The sequence below is a fragment of the Pyxicephalus adspersus genome, chromosome 2 (assembly GCF_032062135.1).
Source record: "Pyxicephalus adspersus chromosome 2, UCB_Pads_2.0, whole genome shotgun sequence".
In the NCBI taxonomy this organism is placed as follows: domain Eukaryota; kingdom Metazoa; phylum Chordata; class Amphibia; order Anura; family Pyxicephalidae; genus Pyxicephalus; species Pyxicephalus adspersus.
The window spans coordinates 38,808,579-38,831,678 of NC_092859.1; the positions used below are offsets into that span (position 1 = coordinate 38,808,579).

Genomic DNA, 23,100 nt, shown 5'->3' on the forward strand with positions numbered 1-23,100 from the left:
GTCATTCCTCCTGAGACAAAACAATAATTGTTAATCTTCCTGGACAGCTATACATTATAGTTGTACTGTATCAAGTCTTAAATCTGGGAAGGTAGAAACACAAACATTAAAGCTGTACATTTATACAAATATATTTTATTTATGCAACTACCACAGGTACTTGAGTTTGATCTATTGGCTTTTTGTAGGCCTCCTTGTAGCTGTACTGATAGAAAAAGAGACAGGACTCACTTATAAACCAACAAAAAAAATACTAATGGAAGTGGGCGTAAAGTTGACCTGTTCAGTGTTTTACTGTAGGAACCTCAGATTGAGGTCAGGTAATAATCTAAAACCTCCTTCCCATCTTAGACCATGCTCTCATTTGCTTACTTTGGTCCGTGCTCAGATTATTTCAATAGATTTTTATTCAAAATTTTCGCATTAAACAACAAGTAAACAAACAAATAAGTAGAGTAGCAGGTATACATAGAGAATAGGCTTAAACAAACATAACAATAATAAGGAGTATAAAAGTTAAAGCAATTATACAAGAACACAATATAAGCAAGGATATTAGACTCTGTAACAAGACGTTGACCTGCAAGGTAAATTAAGCATTCAAGGGGTGGGGGTTTTCAAAGAGGAAGTGCAGGGAGTGGGGGCAGTAGGTGAGGGGGGGGGGGGGTAAGGTGTAGGAATCTAGGGCGAAGAATTGTGAGCGATCCAAGGATCCCAGGTAGGCTCAAACACATGAGGGGTGTCCTTGTCCATGCATGTAAGTTTGTCATTCACCATGATCCAGTTGAGTTTAACGAAAAGGGAAGTCAGCAGGGCACATTCTGGGCTAAAAGAAAGAGAGGTCTGACTAATGGAAGAGAGAAGGTGAAACACCTTCTTCTACAATTCCTGCGGCACCAGGCAAGACCACCATATATGTTCCATATCACCTAGTCCACTACAACCAACAAGGGGAGAGGAACTAGGGAAGCATTTAGCCAACTTAGTTGGGACCAAATATCAGCGAAACATAACCTTATAGTTCATTTCAACCAAATTAACGTTAAGTGAAACCTTGGAAATAGGTCAGTGCTCAGTTTAGCACACACAATGCCAGACCAAGTTGTAACCTGTAAAGGTACTAACAAGTTTGTATGTGGAGAGGTCATTATGCATTAAAAACACAAGTAAAATGTATGAAATATTTATTTTCAAGATTAAATAAAGTGGACCATTAAGTTACAATTATTCGTATAACATAATATATTATTGGTGGAATATGCATAATACAATGTGGTGGAATACGCATAATATTGCAGTACGTGATAGTTGGAGCTAGAATATGTTTAGTTAAAAAAAGCTAAAGTTTTGGAAGCCTATCATTCTTGAAGTTGAGAATATCATCCCAGCATCTCTACTTGCAGCCTGCATCCCAGCCTGCTTCATGCAGTTTTGTTGAAGCCATTCTCTACCTTTTTAGCATGGGGAAACCCCTAGCAATACTTATAATATGCCCAAATCATAGCGCATTTGCTTTATGGTCATGGGATGAATGTTTCTTAAATTGTTGATCAGAGTGACAGCTCATTGCTCAAGGACCCTGTTTGAGAAACACTGTGCTGGAGTTTGCCAGGGGTTCCTTGAGCTATGAACAATCTATGCCCAGTGTAAGTGACACCAATATTCTGTTTAGCTATCTGTAACGTAATATTCTTCCCAATGATCAGCAATGCAGGAGACATTCTTCCCACTGGCCACCACACTATTGTACTATTAGTATTGGGTATAGTCATATCAGGGGGTTCCCCAGGACCTGAAAGTTATTTTTAAGGGTTTCCTCATGTTGTAAATGTCCAGAAAGGCTGCTCCAAAGGAACCCTAAAACCATTAGCTGTTTGGGGAAAGTTCAACAAATGTTGATGGAAATGCTGACAGTCACTTTAAACATGCTGCCAGCACGCTTCTGTCTTGAGGAGCAGGTTGCTTTCCATCATATATAATTGTACCTTAAAAGCATTTAACAAAGGTGCCTAATACTATTAAAAGCTTTCTGTACACATTGGTATTTCACAAAGCAAAACACAAATGTACAAAGAATGGCTAAAGACTATCATTGGTAACCTGAAAATATGTTAAAATGATAGTAATTGTATGGCAAAAGAGAGACGGACCCTGATGAATGCAAAAGATTTTCCAACTTCAGCGGAGGCAATGTCTGTGTCTTGGAAAACAATAAAGCCAAAATAATCAATGGTGGTCAGTCTTAAGCTACATACACACATGCAATATTTGTCATTGGAAAGGATCTTTCTTGATCCTTTCCAACTACTAAGGACTGTACGATGCATGAACAAGTGCTATACATAGAGAGGGGAGGTGGAGAATGACAGAGCTGCACCCTGCTGCGCACTCTCCCCCTTCGTTTTCATTAGGATCGTCTGTCGTTCATCGTCCGTCGATCTGCCAGGACGGTCGTTCAGACGATGGATGACAGGCGCTGTACACGCACCAGATTCTCATCCAATATCGACCCTGAGCCGATTATCGGACGAGAACTATTGGATGTGTGTATGCAGCCTTAGCAGCCTAATAATCTTCTCATGTACACCTATAATGTATTGATTGAGTATTTTTCAATAAAGCTACTGAATTAAAATGGGAGGAACACATCTACGGTCCTGGTGTTTAGTCCAATTTCTTTGTGGGCTCAGGAAGGTTTTCAGTCAGAGGGGAGAAACCCTGCAGCAAGATTTGTCTGTTATAGGCTTTGGTTTGCTTGAAAACCAGGTCTGTGCCATGTAGCCAGTCGACTATTCCGAGTACACCATAACACTGGTTGGACCTGAGTAATAAGCATAATATAAAATTGTTTATCAAACCAAAAATAAGTGCAGTGTGTAGCTTAAAAAAACATTCAGTACATATCTGCAACACACACTCTTTCTTTCTAATATTTTAACGCTTCACAAAAGTAAAACATACCCCAAATTTTTAATAACCTCCTAAGTTCCACTTTGAGCTGACAATACAGTGCTTCTATTGCACCTAAATCTCAATGCTGTTTTTAGCTCTGTGTTATTTTTAAACAGCCAGTGTTGAAAGTCTTCAATAACTGTACTGCTTTGCCATACATGAACAAAGCCTAGGTACAGTTTAAACATAAAATGAAGAATAAACTCAGGCTGCTTGACTTACTTGAGGTGGTGGAAGTCATGATATTCTGAATATGGCAGGAAGGGGAGGTAGAAGCCACAGTGTGTAATAGTAGCAAATATCAGAGCAAGAGAGAACCACAATGTAATGGTTACTAGATGGGAGCCCATCAGCATTGGTCCAATCATGACAGGCAACATGATGGAAATCTGTGATACATATAATAAAAAACATAAAATATTCAAAATAAAACCATGCTACACATAGATTTTTTGGGACATTAATGCAGTATAAGTATTTGCTTTCTGCAATGGACCTACAAATTAGTAAGCAGCATTTCAGCTTTCAAACTTTGCTTTCAACATTGTTCATTATTAGACAACCTCTGATAATTAGATTAAATTATTCAGCATATACAATCATGGCAAAAAAATATTAGCACCCTAACATTAATGTCTGAAAATGCACCACTTCTCCCAGAAAATCTTTGCAATTACTAATGCTGTAGTATTGTCATGTTTAATTCTTTTGTTGGCACTGGAAGAACACAAAGCAGTGAAAAAATTTTGAGACGTTCCACAACAAATGCACCCATGGAAGAAATAACTGGTGTTAATCGCCTTCTGTAACAATCAATTAATCTTTTACATCTCTCTACTAGAATTTCGGACCACTCTTCCTTTGCCAGCTGCTCCAGGTCTCTCAGATTTGAAGGGTGCCTTCTCCCAACTGCTCTTTTAGGATCTCCCCACAGGTGCTCTATGGGATTTAGATCTGCACTCATTGCTGGCCACTAGTGTTGGTCGAATACCTCACTATTCGATTCGGCAGCTATTCGCTCGAATGTAGCAAAATTATTCGGGTGGTTGAATTTCAAAGTTGAACACCATTAAAGTCAATGGGAGGAAAAATTTGGGTTTTTTTCAGCACTGTGTAGAGCTTCTACAGCCTCCAAACAGATGTAAAAAAATACATTATAAAAGGATACATAAAAAGATACATTGTAAAAAGATACATAACACTATTACATACCCCTGTACTTCACATGAAGATTAAAGAGCACCTGTCACATCAATATTAGGCTAAAGCTAGGTACACACTTCCAATAATTATTGTTAGAAAACGAACGATTACGACCGATCAACAATTATGCACGATTATACTTGAACAATCATATTGTGCACAATTCGAACGATGCAGGGAGGGACATGTAAAGGAGAAAGTGTACCGCAGACACATGCACAATCACTGAACGACCGTACACAGGATAGATAGTGAAAGATCGTCGGCCAATCAGATCCACCGTGGCGGCCGTTCGAAAGACGATCCTTGTTCCTCGGCGTCCTTGGACCTTGGCGTCCTTGAACTCAATGGGGGATTTTTCAAGCGTTTTTAAGCTTTTATGAAAGCTTCCATTGAAAACAATGGGGGCTTTTATAAACATTTTTAGCAGGACTTTGGAATCTGGAAGCCCCCTTTAATAAGGTGACTCCCAGATCTCCACAGCCCCACCCTGGGGAATGAGTACAGGGGTACATAAATCCCCTTACTCATTCCCTGAAAGGGTTAAAATATAAGTAAAAAATAGGACAAGGCTTTATTTAAAATTATTTTATTAATGTGTGTGTTTGTGTAATTTAACTTAAAAAATAAAACGCTGGATAAACGCGGGAAAACGCTTCCATTAAACTCAATGGAAGCTTTTTCAAGCGTTTTTAAGCTTTTATGAAAGCTTCCATTGAAAACAATGAGGGCTTTTAAAAACATTTTTAGCAGGACTTTGGAATCTGGAAGCCCCAAATTGTGTAATTTACTTTTTTTTTTTTTTTTACAGGTTATCCCAATGACAGGATGATTTTCAGGGTTGCAATGAACCTGGAAATACTCCTGACAGTGAGGGATTGCAGGGCACTAGGGGTTAAATGAGGACAGGCCTCTCCATTCACCCCTTGTGCTCTGGCTGAGGTTTTATATTTCTCAGCCATTCAGCACTAGAGATGAATGGGGAGACTTGTGCCCATTCATCCCTAGTGCTCTGTGATTGGCTGAGAAATAGGAAATCCTGATGACAGCTCAAGCATCATCAGGATTTCCCTTTCCTCAGCCAATCAGTGGAGCAGAGCAATCAGCAGAACTTTACTATGCTGACAGCTTTGCTCCCTTGATCGCTCCACGATCAGTGGAGCAGAGCTGATATCCATTCAACCTCTATTGCCCTCGTATTGCCTGCAGTTACAGCTAATTGAAGGCACCTGTTTTCAATTAGCTGTGACCGCAAAGTTCCCACGGTACAGGAATCCCACAATGACATTATGATTCATAATGTCATTGTCGGATAACCTGTAAAAAATAAAAAAGAACAAGTTTAAAATAAAAAACATACGAAATAAATAATTTAAGAAAAAAAAATCTTGCTTGTTATACAACCTTTGCTTGATATACAGCCTTTGTGCTAGAACTTGCATGGGTCAATATAAGTAATAAAACCGCGCGCTCCCCGTATTTACCTCTGTCGAGACAAAGCCACAACTGCCAATGAGCATCATTACGCCAGTTACTACCATTCAGTGAACAACCCATGCTTTATCACTCTGTGAGTTACATAACATCTCCTCCTCCTCCCTTCTCAGCACCATCTTAGTAAGCACTCAACTCTTCTCAGCAAGGTAAAGTGAGGTTAAATCTTCATTTATTTCATCTAATTGCTTTTGTATTTATGTATTTTAGTATTAGGCAGTGTTTAAAATATTTTATACAGCCCCATCAATGTATAATATGCCAATAACAATAGGATTTTTTTTTCATCGGAACGGATTAATCATTTCCCTTTTATTTCTTATAGGAAAAATTTGTTTGGTATAAGTCCTGTTTGGTAAGTCCAAGGATCTGGAACGGATTAGAAACTTATACCAATGTACCACTGTATTTAGTACAATTCTGAAAAGGTGCCAATCATTTTGTCCAGGCACTTTTGATGTTTTGTGTGGTATATCTCAGATTATTTTTTCTTTGCTTTTTTGTGTTCTTCCAGGGCCAACAAAGGAAATAAACATGACAATACAAAAGCATTTGTAATTGCAACCATTTTCTGGGAAAAGTGGTGCATTTTCTGACATAAATGCAAGGGTGCCAGAATTTTAGCCATGATCAAATACAATTTTTAGATAGAATATATATAGGTTAGAACCTTTATTAGTTTGTTTTTGTTTATGTGCAGTGAAAGGATGAGATAGCAAAGCTGTGGTAAACAGATGTAGTTTTTACGTGTTACAATAAGTTTTTTCACCAGACACTGTTGTAGTGTTTACTAGTGGAAAACTTGTCTTGGGATGCAATTCTTAGTAAAACATAGTTAGAAGCTCATTCAGTTGAATTGCTCATCATCTTAGCCAATCCAACTGGCATAATGGCAGACAGACCTAATTGTTGATAGATGAAAGACATAAGCAGCCAGGGATTGATTCAGCCATCAGATGTCACCTGTAATTAACCATTTCATGTTTTCACTATAGACTATTCATGCTCACTTAAGTCTCAGCACTGTAAAGTCTGTGAATTTAAAAAGGAGTCATTTATAAGGAAAGTTCCATTCTTGAATGGTCTCTGGTACTACATTCTATGGTTTAATACATTCAGTGTTACTTAACAGCAGCTAATAGAGAGGTGCTTTAAAGAGACTTTACCAGCAAAATAAAAAAAAAAAAAAAGCTAAAATAGTTCAATTTTTTTGCAAAATCCCAATAGTTTTGATTATTAGTATTAAACTAGAAAAACTGAAGTTACTGAAGTTACTAGTTAAAAAAAAAACTGAAAAACTGAAGTTACTAGTTACAATGTCACCTACTTACAATGTGTTCCAGAGGATGAATATTGTGTGACACTACTCCCACAGGGGCCGTCCATTCATGGTGTATTTTATGGAAATGTTTGTAAATGCTTGGGTGATGAAACATCCTACACAATGCAAAACATATAACCAGTTACTGCACAAATACCTCTTAAAATGCACACCTAAATATGAACAAAACAAGGCGAGCCCTGGATTTGAAAAGGTTGGGTATATAATAGAAACTTTGTTGGATTTGTATTTTTGTCCCCATTGTTGGGACATTAGGTGAAGTAAAATCTCTCCAGCATGGACAAAACACTAAGAGGTCTTCAACAAAAACAAAACACGTAAGGAAGGGTTAGAAGCCCTGTCAGGATATTATTTGATCTGTGGCTTCCTGTCCTATGACAACCACTCCACTCATTTCTTGTCTTGCATTCACAGGACTGTCAATAAGGAACCATTACCCCGAGGGACAGTAAAAAAAAATCAGACAGATTATTGTCTTCCCTGGGCAGGCCTGAAATTCTGACTGTTTACAGTTCACTGACTGCATGCTTCTTCCATGTCAGTGTCTGACAAAGTGAAGCCAAGATTAGGATCCAGATCTAGTGAAGCCAAGATTAGGATAGAAACATTGGAGTTTGTACAGTATATAGGAAAGTAGGAAAGGGTTAGATCTATGTACAGGTTGTTTTGCTGAAGATATTTCTGTTGAGGGGGGAATGCCTAACTTCCTGTAATTTAAAAAATAAAAATAAATACATTTTAGCTCGGTCTGACTTCTGAATCTTTACCTTACCTGTGAGAATAGTAAAAAAGTACTTCCTCACTAAGTGAAAAAATGGTGAGCTCCAGGAGAACCCACTGGAATGTGGGCAGTTCTATGCCACATGGATTGCCCCGCCACTGCATGAATGGGTACATGAGAAGAACCATAGGGATGGAAATGAAGACTTGGGTGAAGAATGCATTTTTTACTGTATGCTTCATCTTACCAGGGTCCACCTAGACTCAGGAGATAGAAGACAATAATGTCAAACCAAGTCACACTAAGCAGTAAAACAAAGATAAAGGCAACACCTCTAAAAACGGAAGTAGCAGTTCTTTTATTAATGACAGGTTCTATTTACATCGTACAATTGATGAAAGGCCAGTACCCTAAGTTATATAAATATAAGTTACTGAAGTAACTCTGCAGAGCCTTTATATGCATGAATTATGTGTACTGGTATGTTTGTAGGTTTATTTTATACAACCTAAATAAGGGATTTTATCTAGTTTTAATCAAGTTTGCAACAAAGAGACGCTAATTTTTCGAACCTTTCCAGGTTCTATTTACAAGTAGGCCTGAAAATCAGAAAGAGGTAAAAATAAACACTTTTACTGAAATCAAAGTCCCATGTACAGCTAGGTCTAAGATCCAAACTTGTTCTACAGGGACAAAAGTATTAAGGAATCAATGTGAATAAGTCTTGGACTAACATATTTCTAATAGGACTAAAGTACTAGCAAGCTGTGGAGACTTGTGGAGACGCTTGCCCTTTCCTTCCATGAATTTAAACATAGAATATCTTAATTTATCTAGAATACCTAAACTAGGCAATACACAATTATACTTTAAATATATTTTTGGAAAATCTTGATTTCCAGAGAAAACGTTATGTCTCACACACCAATAGATGTCTTTTAAAAGACATGAACTCTCCACTGATCAAGAATTAAGCTATTTATTTACTGCACAGCTGTTCATAAACCTTGTTTTTTTTTGTTTTTTACACTTGTATTCTTCTTTTAAAATGTAAACAGTAAAAAACAAATAATAAACCAGTAAAATTTTGGGCAAGAACAGGTTTACTTAACGTATCGTGAACATGAACATGAAGCAGTCACTTCAATACTGAAAACAAAAAAAATCTTTCTTGAAAGCTACAAAAACGTAACAACCTGATAAAACAAGAGCACTGTAATAAAGTCCAAATAGACCTTCCTAATATATTAATTATCTAATAATGTAGTTCAGGTGCATAGGCAGTAATCAGTATGCAAACTGTTTATCTGCTAAGTACTGTAGCAAATGTTAAAATAAACCCTACATAAGCAGAACAACATTTTTATACTGTGACCTGTGCTTTTGTTATTCTAATCTGCATGCACAGAATATTTCAGAAAAACCTACTGGATTATTTTTTTCTGGCTGGATTTTGTAGCGGGTAATGAAATTCGGTTTTCTTGTCAGGTCAATCTTTATTAACAAAGCATTAGGAATCCAGAATGACAAGCCGGGGATTAACATTGATCCTGCAGGACAGACGGAATGATATATAAATAAATTAAAGACAGTGTGTGACAATGTTAAGAAAAACCAAGGACAAAATACCTGTTAGTTCAACACTAATCCAACTGCAGCTGCCCTTCCCTGTAGTTTAGTTATATATCTTGTACAACATTCCATTGTTATTTGGTTAGCCGTGTGCTTTATAGTGGTGAGTATGATCTTTTGAGGATGTTTTGTGAATTTCATATTTTACACATTATTGTCAATAGAATTATTGTATATCTGTGTGACTGTACATGTATATGTTAATATTAGGTCTCAATATTTGATTTATCCTGAAGAAGCGATTTAATAATCACGAAACGTGTTGATGTAAAAATAGAACTACCAGAGACCATGTGTTATAAAGAGATTAATGTTTAGGATCTTTGAAAAAGAATATGTAATGTATATTGTAACATTGTCTATGTCATATAGGCAATCATTCACTTTTTATCTTGTTTTTAAAAAATGATTAACTAATAAAATATTTATTGTTTAACTTTACTTTATGCCTTAAAAGTCCCACTTTTCTGCACATAATGAATATTGTCTAAATTAATTGGAATGTTGCATTGTATCTTTCAGCTGTTATTATTCACTGACCAGCAAATTTCTATTTATTCAAAGTAATATATCTTGTGATAGGGTGTCCCATGGCTTGGCTGGAAAAGTTTTAGATGGGGTGTATATAGCTCCCAGACTAAGGCGATTTGTTTGTTAAGGGCTTCAGGGAACTGTATGGTAGTCTGCCAGACAGTTGGCTTTTAGAGAGCACAGGTGCTCTATTTAGATTTGCAACAGCAGTAGACTGCTGGGAGCTCAGTTAAACCCGGGAGCCATTGCTTTAGGTAAGTGTGAATAAATACTACAACACAACAGACAGGTATATGGAATAAATGGTGCTGAGCAGTCCTTGTAACACATTAAAGATCACATGCTATTAATGTGAACACTATATACCGTATATGCCCATGAACCCTTTCTGCTTCTAAATGTTCTTAACTCTTCCTTACTATTATCTAAATTGGGCCATTGGATGTCCTGGAAATTGATGGATCCACACTCCTCCAGGGAAAGGTAGATATAAGGCTTACCTTCATTAAATTCAAGTGCTCTATGCTCCCCACCCTCTGACTGTCTAAACCTAACCATACTCTATGGAAAACATGAAGGGAAAATAGCTCAGGATGAAAACTATTTTAATCTCCCTGATGGTCTGAATAATAAGTGTTTTTAAATGTCAAAACACTACCTGTAAAAATATCCATTATTTTAAATTTCCTGCCTGGTCCCACCCTCCAGCCACAAGGTCGCGCCCTCTAGCCACATGCTTGCACTGCCCGGCAAGCTATTGCGTCCCCTGGCCTCGCGTACCCCAACGTTCACATGCAAGGGATGCAGATGCGGGCCGGCATCGCTGGAGGACACAGCAGGCACCACTGGGGACCAGGTAAGACTTGAAAACTCCCTGCCAATTCCAGGGATTACCACTTTGGTACTGAAAATTAACCCAAAGCCACACTCGGGAATACCGCCAGGGAGGTTAAAGTAAAAAGCCATCTTTAGTTTGCTGCTTTATAAGATAGAGAGGAAACTACTAAAGAGGTAGTTAGTGGCCCAGCCAGGCTAGGATTTGTTTTGATGGGCTTTTTTCACATTTTGATACAATAAAGCACCCAGGATGGAGCCTGAAGTTTTTTTTTTCCTGAGAACTGACTGTGTGCTGCCTGATTTTGAACTGCTACAAGCAAACCCCCACAGCAAACTCACAATGCAGTTTGGTCACATTCCAGCCCCACCTATTTGTGTATTGCCAGTGATGGAAAAGCAATGGACAGATGAATAACCCTCCACTATCTTCTACTGTCACTGGATTGCTCATTAGAACATGTGCATGCTGCAGGGCCTGATTTGTTCAGAGTTTGTTATAAAGGCAAATTCAAAAATGTATCTGATTAATTTAAACATAAAAATGTTTTAATAATATTTAAATTATTACAGACAGTAACTTGCTAATATTGTGCATTATAAGTAAACTGTGTAGTAAACAGCGTAGTGTAGCTGTAAATCTTCAGACAAGTAAAACAAACACATACTGCTCAGTTGTATAATTACCCAAACAGTATATGGCTAATTCATTTCCACCATAGTAGTTGTGCAGCTTCACCCACTGGGCTTGCCAGAAGTCGCCTGATGCTCCCCAGAAATGTTGAAGATGCCTAAACCCGGGATAAAGTCAGAAAAAATAATGTACAATTAGATTGGGTTCAGGATGCCAATATATGGTCAGTGAGACATTTATTTAACTACTGCAGCTACAATCATCTGAAACAATGAGTTGAAGCTTAGTAGTAGTATAATAAATAAACATTAAATTTGAATTCCTGATGGATACTACAAATACCATTTACACTTTTATGTGTTCATAAAAACCAATAAAATGTATCCATGTTTATCATTTCTAAATTCCACTGTTACTCTGCCACTATTATTGTTAATATTATTATTATTATCAATAATAATAATAATAATAATAATAATAATAAATAGGATTTATATAGCGCCAACATATTACGCATCACTGTACAATAAATGGGGGTTGCAAATGACAAACTAATACACAGATGACCCTGCCCCGAAGAGCTCACAATCTAGTAGGTGGGGGAATTTACACACAATAGGATGGGAGATATGTAGTGGTAGGAAGTAGTGGGGGTTTCAAAAGACAGTTTATATTTATATAGAGTATATTTTTACCAGATCAAAAGAGTAATTGGGACAAGAACTGTGAAGGAATTTGAAGGCAAAGCACAGGAGCTTGAATTTGATTCTAAGGTGAAAGGGATGCCAATGGAGAGAACTACAAAGAGATGCAGCGGAAGAGGAGCTGAGGGAAGGATGGATGAGTCTGGCTGCAGCATTCATAATAGATTGTAGAGGAGAGAGTCGGGTTAGTGGAATACCAGAGAGGAGGATGCTACAGTAGTCCAGGCAAGGGATGATAAAAGCATGTACAAGGAGTTTGGTGGTCTCTGGGGACAGGTAGGGGCGGACTTTGGAGATGGTGCGTAGGTGACAAGAGATGGGAATGTTCTGAATATGGGGGATGCCAGGACAATGTGTCTGAGGGGAGGGTTCAATAACAGTGTTATTAACAGTTAGATATGTCAAGAGGAGATTTGGAATTTGAGGGGGGGATGATGATGAGTTCTGTTTTATCCAGGTTGAGTTTCAGGAATCGGTCAGACATCCATTATGAGATGGCTTGAGATGGCTGACAGGCAGCATGAGACCTTATCCAGGACTGAGGGAGACAGGTCAGGGGTGGACAGATAAATTTGAGTGTCATCAGCATACAGATGGTACTGTAAGCCAAAGAACAATATCAGAATACCGAGAGAGGAGGTGTACAGAGAAAAGAGGACTAGTCCAAGGACTGACCCTTGGGGAACACCAACAGGGAGGAGAGTGGGAGAGGAGGAATTACCAATGAAAGAAACTTGAAAGGAACGTTCAGACAGATAGGAAGTAAACCAAGACACAGCAGTGTCACTGATACCAATGGAGCGCATGATTTGTATTAGAAGGTAAATCTGCTACTACCAGGTCCTTCCCAGTGACATAACATCTCTATCACACACATCAGCCCTCACACATTGGTCTTTCCCCTGTATCCCTCCTTCACCACACAAACATTGTATTTATATAGCGCCAACATACTATGCAGAGCTGTACATTAAATTAGGTTAATGAGTGCCTGACCTGTAAAAACATTGATGAAAGGTTGCACTAAACTAAAGTCACAATACTTACCAGATAGGAAGCCCCAACGAATTCAGAACTATAGTACTGCTGAAACTTTCAGCATTTAAATTTACCCTTTATGAAGGCTATACTGTTTACTACAGATATGGAATGTTCAAGAATATATTGTACAGATGTAGTTACTGCTAGTTTTCAAATGCTGGATCTTTTTAGGATCTAGTGACCTAGCTAAGTTAAGTATATGATTTTAAAGGCAATCCTATCTTCATTTTAATCATTTATTTTCTCATTTTAATTTTGCATAAAAACTGACTTTACAAATAATAATTGCCACTGTGTAATATACAGCATTGCAATACATGTGTTTTGGGTGTGTTGATGTGCCAATAACTCAATGATTACTAAAGATGTCCTCTTTAACTTGGAACATGCACACTTCACACCATAGGTTGAAGCTGATTGATTTCTGTCTGCCTACAAGTTGTTGAAAAGGACAAGAATCAGTTTCAACCTATATGGCTGAAGCATGCACTCAGTTCCAGTGGAGGCCTCTAGAACACATCTTAATGGAAATACAACCACATAGTTGTCAGGTGATGTGCAGATGAGTATTTGTTAATCTAATAAAACACATTGTTCCCGAAGGAAAACAAATATTTAGGTAGTTATCTTGGAGTTATTTTCATGAAACCTCAGCAGCTTTTTAATTTGCTTTTTTGAAATTATTACTGCAGTACAGCAGCTAAGAGCTGCAAAGTGGAAATATAAAGCGTCCTATCTGTGCTGTAGGACTCTGCACCGAGTTGCTTGCCTGTCCTCATATAGAGAAGCCCCAGATAAACCATGTCCCAATAATTACTGCAATATATAACATGGATGTAGTTGTAACATTTTAGACACACTAATTGGAAAAGAACAGAGTTCTGTGTATAACCTCACCATGTGACTGTGTTTCTGAAGGAAGCAAACATAAGTAGTCCAGTGCCTAATACAAAAGCTACTTTCTTCATGGAGTCCCAAAGCTGTCCACCCTACAGTGAAACATGAAAAATTACTGGTTTAATACATGTAAAAATAGTAGTCTACAGATATTTTTTACATTCATTTTTTCTTGACCTTTACATGCAGACTAAACTGTCCAGCAAAGTACCAGTAGTTATAGGAACCAAGCAGAATCAATAATTATTTCCAACTAATTTAGGACATAAGAAACAGGTTATTTCCCTATTAGCACACTTTTTATACATACAGGTAATTTCCTGAATATCTGTTAGTCTATTTACATTTTGTGACCATTTGTGATTTATTTGAGTGCATATCCTGAAAATTGGGGCGTGTCTTATGCAATTCAGATTGAAAAACTGCTGTCAATCACTAATTGGAAAAGACAGATGTATCTATGTGCGTATACACTATATATTGGCAGTAATATGGGACATTGACATTTACTTGTTTAAACCCCAGGGTACTTAGCAGGAGCCAGAGTTTAGGCTGTTTATACACGTGCTTTTTGTTTACCAAGGTGTTCTAAAAAGCCTGTTGTCTAGAGATCAGTCTCTTCATTTCCCACTACCTGTTGGTTCCTGCAGTGTTCTGCATTGTGTATTGGTATTCCACTCTGACCATTGCCTGGACCTGGATTATACTTGCCTGCCAGCTTGCCCTCACTGACTCCTGGACCTGGGTTATTCTTGCCTGCTGCCCACCCTGGCCATTTGCCTGGACCTCTATTAGGTTTTGCCCACCACCCACCTTGAAAAGCTGGCTTGACCTGTATCAGGCTTCACCTTTTGCCAGCCCTGGCCATTTGCCTGGACCAGTATCTGTATTCACCTGCCACCTGCTTTGACCATTTGCCTGGAACTGGATTACGCTTGCTTTACACTTGCACTGACCATTCACCTTGGACTATGCCTGCCTGGCAGCTCTAAGCTCTTTCTTACCACAGTCTCCCTCTCTGGCCTGTGGGACATCTCCTGTCTCCACACCAAAGCCTATGCAACCTTCTTCCTTAGGTAGGGTGGCCCTGTGCTTTCCTGTTAGCTTACCTATAATGCTTTGGGAATCATAAGTCATTTATTAAATTACAAAAAATCCTTGTAATTAAAATTAAAAACCTGCCATATTTTAATGGAACTTATACCTAGCAGTCTTTAAAGCAGCAAATATCATTTTCACTATACATTCCCTGGTGGTGAATCTATCATGGTATCCCCTAAAATATTCACTTGTGGTGAATGTTTGCCTAATCTCAGATTCACTGCTTTATACACATGTCCTTTAAAGTCTTCATGTTACCTGGTTTCTGTGTTCCAAGGAAGTAGAGGTGTCATTTTTTCCCATCTGTAAGCAGAAAAACATTTACCCAACTTTATTAGGTCAAAATGGCTTATTTTGCATGGAGTCTCCAACCTTACATGCTGACTTTTTAGTTTTGGGCCACAACCTAATAATGATTTCCTAATGATGAGGGTCTAATTTATTTATTTACCTATTTTTGAAAAAAAAATATCTAAATTACAAAATAATTTAAAATGCTGTTTGTCATCCAAAAATCCTTTTTATTTTTTATTAAAAACATTTTTTTTAAATCACTGTTTTGTTTTGAATACAATTGGCTTACAATGACAACTGATGAGATAAATCAGCATTTCTAGCATTTGTACCATTATGATATCATGATGCTTTTTTAAAATACAGAATTGTAGGGTAATGTAAATATTCTTTTTTTTTTCTGAAAAAAATACAATAAAAATATGTTATTAAAAAAATATGTTGCATTAATACTTTTTTAATTCTTTTATACAGCTAGAAGGTGGTGCATGAGGCTCAATTTTAGATATTTTCTGATTTCTTCTCATCTGCTGGTAAAACAAATGAGTTTTTTTTTTTATAGAACTCAATGGTTTAAAGTGAAATTTATAAAACAAATGAGGGCCCCAAGCCCTGTTCCCTGGATGTGTCTCTGTCGGAGATTTTAGTAAATTTTATTCAGAGACGGCGTAAATGAAAAGAGACATAACTGTTGAGCTCCCTCCCTATTAAAGAATCCATAGTGCTGTGAGAATGCTTTGACAGGGCTATACTTTGTATTATTTGAAATTATTTTGTATTGGATTGGATACAGGAGTTTGTATTCAATCCAATACAAAATGACAGTTTGAATTTACCAGGTATATACTTTGTATTATTTGAAAACATTGACTGTAAATAAATAGTAAAAAGTTGGAATTTACACCCACTGAAGTGTCAGTTTCTGAAAAACTGTCACAGATCCCTGCAGGTCCAGGGGATCTGTGCCTACGTCAGTGCCACCCAACTTTCATTTCCCTGCTGCCAGCACCAGCTCTGCTAAGGCATCATCTCCTCAGTTCACTTCGTGGTCCAGGTCATGTGACTCCCAGTCAGCCGCTCCACTACCTCAGAGAACTAGAGTGTTTCACAGACACCAACCAACCTCTAGTCTCCAGGACTCCCTCTGGTGGTAGGATAGGGTGCAGCAGGTCACATGGCTCCACTCATCACAGGCTCTGCCCTTAAAAGGAAGTGAAGGGCAACAGGAAGTTGCCTGAGCAAGAAGTTCCTTTAGTTCTGCTTCCAAGTTCCTGTTTTTTTATTCTCTTGCTCCTGATTCTTTGTGTACCGGCCTCGAATTGACCCTGACTACTCCTGATCACTGCCTGCCCTGACTACTGGCTTAACCTTGACTACTCCTGATCACTGCCTGCCCTGACCTCTGGCTTGCCTGACTACTCTCTGCTCCTCACTCTGGTACCCCATCCTGTTTCTGCCTGTCAGCTGTCACCTGCCTTGGCGTGCACGGGGGCCGCAACCTGGCAGTTGCCGGCAGCGCAACATCCTCACCTTTAAAGGCTTTGGTGAAGACCGGGCAGCAGCTTAGACTCTGTGCCCTGTGCACGTTTCCAGCAACGGAACTGGTGACACAGTGGGTCCACCGTCCTGCCCTGCAGTACCGTGACAGTTTGTTCCGGCCATGGACCCCGCTGACATTCCTTTGCTTGATTCCATGCAGAACCTGCATGAGCGGATTTAGAAACAAAAGTCTCTTAAGATGAAAGTTGAAGACTTCCTCCGGAAGTGTGATGAGCATCTGAATGAGCTCCAATCTGCCATCAACCAGTCTCCTACCTCTGCGACTGCAACTCCACCCCCTGTACCTGGGACTCCTGTACCCGTTACAGCTTTAGCCACCATACCGCTATACTCAGCACTTCGGTTTCCTACTCCTTCCCGTTACTCCGGGGACCCTAAGCTCTGTCGGGGGTTCATTAATCAATTCCAAATACAGCTGGAATTGCAGCCCTGAAATTTTCCCACAGAGCGAACCAAGGTGGCTTTCTTCACCTCCTTGTTGTCGGGAGAGGCCCTTGCTTGGGCTTCGCCCTCTGGGAAAAGGGCAATCAAATCCTGGGGGACTTCGATGCCTTCCTACAGACCTTTCGCAAGGTCCTGGATGAACCTGTCCGGGCCTCTTGTGCGGCCTCAGAAACATTGGGCATACTTCAACCCTCCCAGTAGGCCGATACGCAGTGAAGTTCCGAGCCTTGGCGTCCAAAATAAATTGGAACGATGACGCCCTGGTGGCAGTTTTCTGGCAGGGGCTCTCAAGCTATATTAAAGATGAGCTTGCTGGTTGTGACCTTCCCCCTACTCTTGATGACCTGGTGTCTCTCAGCATCCAGATTGATATTCGCTTCCAGGAACGAGCTTGTGAAACCCACAAAGTCCTGCGACCGATTAAACTGGCTCCAACTTTCCAAAGACCACCTCTCCCAACAGTTGAAGCTTTGCAAGTGGGCCGTGCTCGACTTACCCCAGAAGAGCAGACCCACAGCAAGCATCAGGACCTCTGTACTGTGCTGGGAAGGGCCACTACAAACTAAATTGCCCATTGAAGGCCCCAAATGCCAGTGCCTAGGTAAATGCGGAGAGGGTTCCCTAGGCAAACTTATTACCTCTCCACCATCCAAAATAAAGTTTCCTGTCTGCATCTCTTTATATAGACACCATTTCTGGACCCAAGCCCTTTTGGACTCCGGCGCTGCTGGAAACTTCATCAGCCAGCAACTGGTCTCTGTCTCCCATCCAATAAAGCATCTGAAATATACTTTTGTGGAGTGCCACCTGCTTCCAGGAATGTCTGCCCAGGCTACTTCCCGTCCGACTCTGAAATGCGTCAGCGGTTTTCCAGAATTTTGTGAATTACATCTTCGGGGACCTCCTTTTTGACTACCTAGACAACATCCTGGTCTACTCAAAGGATCTTCCTACCCACCGCGACCATGTCAAGTTGGTTTTGCAACGGCTTAGGGAGAACAGACTTCGTTTTAGAGGTGGACGCTTCCTCTGTTGGAATGGGCACAGTTCTTTCCCAGAAGAGGCTAAGCTGAAGTCCTGTGGTTTCTTCTCTAAGAAGTTCTCTCCTGCTGAGAGGAACTACTCCATTGGAGACCACAAGCTTCTTGCAGTCCAACCTGCCTTAGAGGAATGGTGCCACTTACTAAAGGGAGCTTGACATCCTGTAATCACCCACAGTAACTTGCTTGACTACTCTCTGCTCTTTGCTTTGGTACTACGTCCTTTTTCTGCACGTCAGCAGCCACCTGCCTCAGCGTGCAAAGTACCCTGGCAGTTGCCTGCAGTGCAACATCCCCACCTCTAGAGGCTCTGATGAAGACCTGACAGCTGCTTAGACTCTGCGCCCTGTGCATGTCTCTACCAACTGATGACACAGTGACCCTGATTCATCAATAAAATTCGTGCTCGCTGGAAGCGCGAACGTACGCGCGACCAGCGAGCGCGGTTTCCCGCGGTCCGGAGTGGAGTGCGCTCCTACACTCGCCTCCTCACTGCCAGCCGGATTCCTGCCTTGATAATAATGAGCAATAGGGGTCGCGAATCTGCCAATTAAGGTGATTAGATTTCAGCTGCGCGATTAAGGAGGATCTGTTAAGCTCAATGGTGAGATCATAGCAATTAGTTAGTGCATACCTGCTCTCCAAGCTCGCCAGTGTAAAGCTGCCGGAGATGCGCGGCTCCGGCCGCAAACTTTTTCAGTTGCTGAATTGCGCGACGGCGTACGATTTCGGATCGCGAATACGAATGCGCGAGCGAGCGTCTGATTCTGCTTGATGAATTAGGGCCAGTGGGTCAACCGTCCTGCCCTGCAGTACTGTGACAGGAACATAGCCACAAAAAAAGAACAAATGGCAAAGCAATAATATTGCAATACTTATCCTAACATAAATAATATATGTCAGTCTCCAGCTCAACATGTTTCATAGTGACTAACACTTTCAGGAGCCTATTATCAACAGAGGAATCATGCCTAATCAACAAGGTGTCCCATGGCTTGGCTGCGAAGGTCTTAGAGCACAGGTGCTTTATTTAAAAGGATCAGCAGCAGACTGCTTGAAGCTTCGCGCCCCCTAACCCCCCCCCCCCCCTTGCACCTAACATTCTTCAATATAGTCGCTGACTGGGAGTCCTGCTCTGTTGGCAATGTTTCTCCACTTAGGGTCTCCAACCAAATCTTGTTTTTACTGTCTCAATGGGCCAGTGGCCCATAACCCCATTCTAGTCCTCCTCTGGGTCAGCCATTGAAACTATAAATAGCACAGATTTTCACTGAGCTGCTGAGATCAGATTTGCACAACACTTTTATATGTCTAAAAGCAGTACATTGTTTTTCACAAAAAATTATTTTACGGTATATTAATAGTATAGTATAAAAAAAGAGTATAAAAAAGTTGGAAATACAAAATCATGTCAAATGTGTAAATAAATAAATAATTATTTTTTTTTTTATTTTTAAAAATTAAAAAAAAAAAATTAAATAATATACTATTACATTATACTATAAAATACGGTGATTTTGTAATAAATGCAATACAAATAGATTCTGAATTTCCCGCCCCGCAATGTACGCACGGACCAACGTCACCGGGAAGTCCCCGATGACTCATCGGGTACAGAAGACGCCGGAAGAAGAAAGAAGATGCAAAGGAAGAGAGAGGACACAAAAGATGAAGCAGGACAGGTAAGACTCAATTTACTATTTTTCCCATAGGTTTAGCTACCCCGAGTGTGACTCGGGGTTACTGCTTTTAGCTTTTCTCCCTCGAGTCACATTTGGGGTTACCGCCCAGGAGCTTAAGTAGCAGGAAAAGTCTGATTAGCTGAGCTACCCAGCTAATGAATTTTATGTCAGAGTTTTATCTTGCCTGTGTTGTAGAGCTATCACTGCTTCAGCTGTATTCTCTAAATAAAAAAATAAAATAGTAATAGGTTATGCCCCTAACAAAGAGATTGGAACATCTAGACCAGGGGTGTCAAACTTTGGCCTGGGGGCCAAATCTTGCCTCAATGTCCTTTTTTTGGCCCCCAGAGGAATCCTAACCTTGAACTGCACCTGGCCCGCCGCTGCATTGAAATAACGACGCTACTACAATTCTCGGCATCACTAGCGTCTATAGACCAGTGGGCTCTCTGCCTATGCGTGGCCCTGCATTGGACTGTTTTATAGAAGCAAATAATAACAGTAAATTTTAGTAGCAGCGCTATTTCGATGAAGAGGTAGTTTCGGTGGCAGGCCACTCATAAGATTTAGCTCCGAATTGGCCATGTCTGGCATTTCCAGCATCCCCCCTCAGCTGTACTTTTCTTTGCTACTCATGGACTTTAATGGTTGGATTTTCATAGAAGAATATTGTTAGCCTGTGCAAAAATGTTACCATTGAAATTAAACTCAGAAGGCTACAAATAGAGAAAGGCATAAGATTTTTTCTTAAATAAAATTTTAAAAAAATGCCTCTTTCTCTATTATAGGCTTGTTCCAGATTGAATGTGAAGCAAAACCTCTTTGTTTCCACATGAAAAGGGTTTATATCTAATGAGAAAAATTTCCTCAATTTTTTCAATAAATTTCAAGGTTGGCCAACGACTTTGTCTAAGTTTTTAATTTTGGCCCTCTGTGTATTTGAGTTTGAAACCCTTGATCTAGATGAAGGCTTAGTAATTTACAGATAACTAGTAAAGTTTAATGTTTTATTACATTTTCAATACAAATCCTCCACATTTGCTAGGAAGGACATTTCTGCAATGCTTGTTATCTTGTTTGTTCATCATTGCCAACTGGCAGAAGAATTACTCTAGTTACTGCCAGCAGGGTCAAAAAAAGTGTTCTTCACCTTTTGTTTTTCTTTTGTTTTTTCTGGCTGTGTTAAAGCTGGCCTTACATCAAACTACAAGGACAACATAAAAAAGTGGGCCATACCCCCTTTTAAAATCACCTGTGGAAAAGTTAAAAAAAATATTTATCAAAAACCTATCCTCCGCACAACAAAGGGTGACTTCACGAATCTTATGAGCAGATACTTTTGCACACTTCAGGACCGTTTTCTCATTAAATTTGGATATAGCATGTAAGCAGAAAGATTTTGACATAAGCCACACTAAAGCTGGGTACGACGAATGACTGATCGGCCGAAAATCGCTCACAAAAAATGAAAGACCGCCACGGCGGATCTGACTGGCTGACGATCATTCGCTATCTATCGCGTGGACGGTTGTTCAGTGATCGTGGATGTTTCTGCAATACACTTTTTCCTTTACATGTCACTCCCTGCATCGTTGAAACGATTGTATCTAGCGTGTGTACATTATTGGAGGATTATATTTGAACAATCGTATCGTTACAGCATGTACAGAATTGTGCACCATACAATCGTTCAAATATAATCGTGCATAATTATTGATCGGTCGTAATCGTTTTGTTTTCTAACAATAATTATTGGAAGTGTGTACCTAGCTTTAGACACCACAGGCTCCAGCCAGGTATAAACCAAGAATGTTTTAACTTTTTACCTTTACTCCACAATGTGGTAATTTTGCAATGTGAGTGGTCAGGTCAATATTTAGTAAGTGGACCTTGGATTTTGAATTAAGTCACTCCTTTGATTTTTCGTGTTCTCAAAGATTATAATCTCTGTTACATATTTATCATGGCTTGTTTCCCTGCTGAGGGAATTTAGCCTGTTTGCCCCCTGTCAAGATTATCATGGTTCAAGAAAACCTGAAATGTATCTGTCCAGGATTGAAAACATATAGCAAATGACTTTTAAAATATCCATTCCAACATGCATTGGAGTAACATTTATCCTTCCACAGCCACACAATTCTCAAACCTCCTGCCAAATGCTAAATAGTTGCATGAAATATTCACTTTAGTTGTAGTGTAAAAACTTTTTTTAGCTGCAAATGAATTGGCCTGGAAATACATTTGCAAAAATGTGCTGTTTGACTTTTTGTTATACAGTATAAGACAAAGGATAAAAGATGGAAGACCTTTAAAGTGGGTAATTGTTCAGTAAATCCAACTGTGATGGTAGGTGGTAGTAGTAAAAAAAGAAATTAAATCACCAATACCAATAGTAGCATTGTGCCTACTCAGAACCAATCACTTCACTGGCTGCACAGAACAGAGTCCTATTTTGCTGCAGTATGCAAGTAGTAAGTATTAGTATGTTTATAAAATCTCACTGATCTATTCCAGATGGATTGGTTAAAGAAATAAGCAACAGAAATAATTTTAAAGTACAAGTCTTTTTAAAGCATGTAAACATAACACAGGGAGCCTGTTCTACAGGTTCACAAAAATACTATTTGTCATTTGGGTAATAATATTAAACTAAACTAATGAACAGAAACTGAGCTTTCTGACATTTACGATTCTTTTAACTACAGATTTCAATTTCCGTAGCTTACATTTGAAAACTTTACCTTTGTTTCTTCCCCCTTCTCTTCCCAGTTTAAATCAGCTCTGTTTCTGTGCAGATGTTTATTGTTAAATCTGTTCACTGCTTCCTTAACCCTATCTGAGGCCATGCCTGCTTAGGATCCTGAGCCATAGAGCAAAGAGTTCCAAAAAAACTTGGAACACCTCTTTAAAGGGACAGTGCATTGAACTCAGCAAGCACAGTTAACACTTTATTAGTTAAAGTGGACCTATGTGACCTATATGTTTTTTTCTTCT

At 39.4% G+C, this 23,100-nt stretch overlaps 1 protein-coding gene across 2 annotated transcripts; it reads right to left on the reverse strand.

Annotated features, from left to right (window-relative positions):
- Positions 1-1,167: 1,167 nt before the first annotated feature.
- On the reverse strand, positions 1,168-22,971 carry LOC140323436 (fatty acid hydroxylase domain-containing protein 2-like). Of its 2 annotated transcripts, none has more exons than XM_072400477.1 (9): positions 22,848-22,971; positions 15,345-15,389; positions 13,986-14,077; positions 11,397-11,500; positions 9,141-9,262; positions 7,764-7,969; positions 6,981-7,086; positions 3,175-3,341; positions 1,168-2,821 (listed from the first exon to the last, which is right to left on the reverse strand). In XM_072400477.1, the coding sequence occupies exons 1-9, from the start codon at positions 22,950-22,952 to the stop codon at positions 2,665-2,667; spliced, it is 1,104 nt and encodes a 367-aa protein (XP_072256578.1). In that variant the 5' UTR covers positions 22,953-22,971; the 3' UTR covers positions 1,168-2,664. The 2 variants fall into 2 exon arrangements, with proteins under 2 accessions (XP_072256578.1, XP_072256577.1); XM_072400476.1 differs by having other exon boundaries at positions 22,833-22,965.
- Between the last annotated feature and the right edge of the window lie 129 nt (positions 22,972-23,100).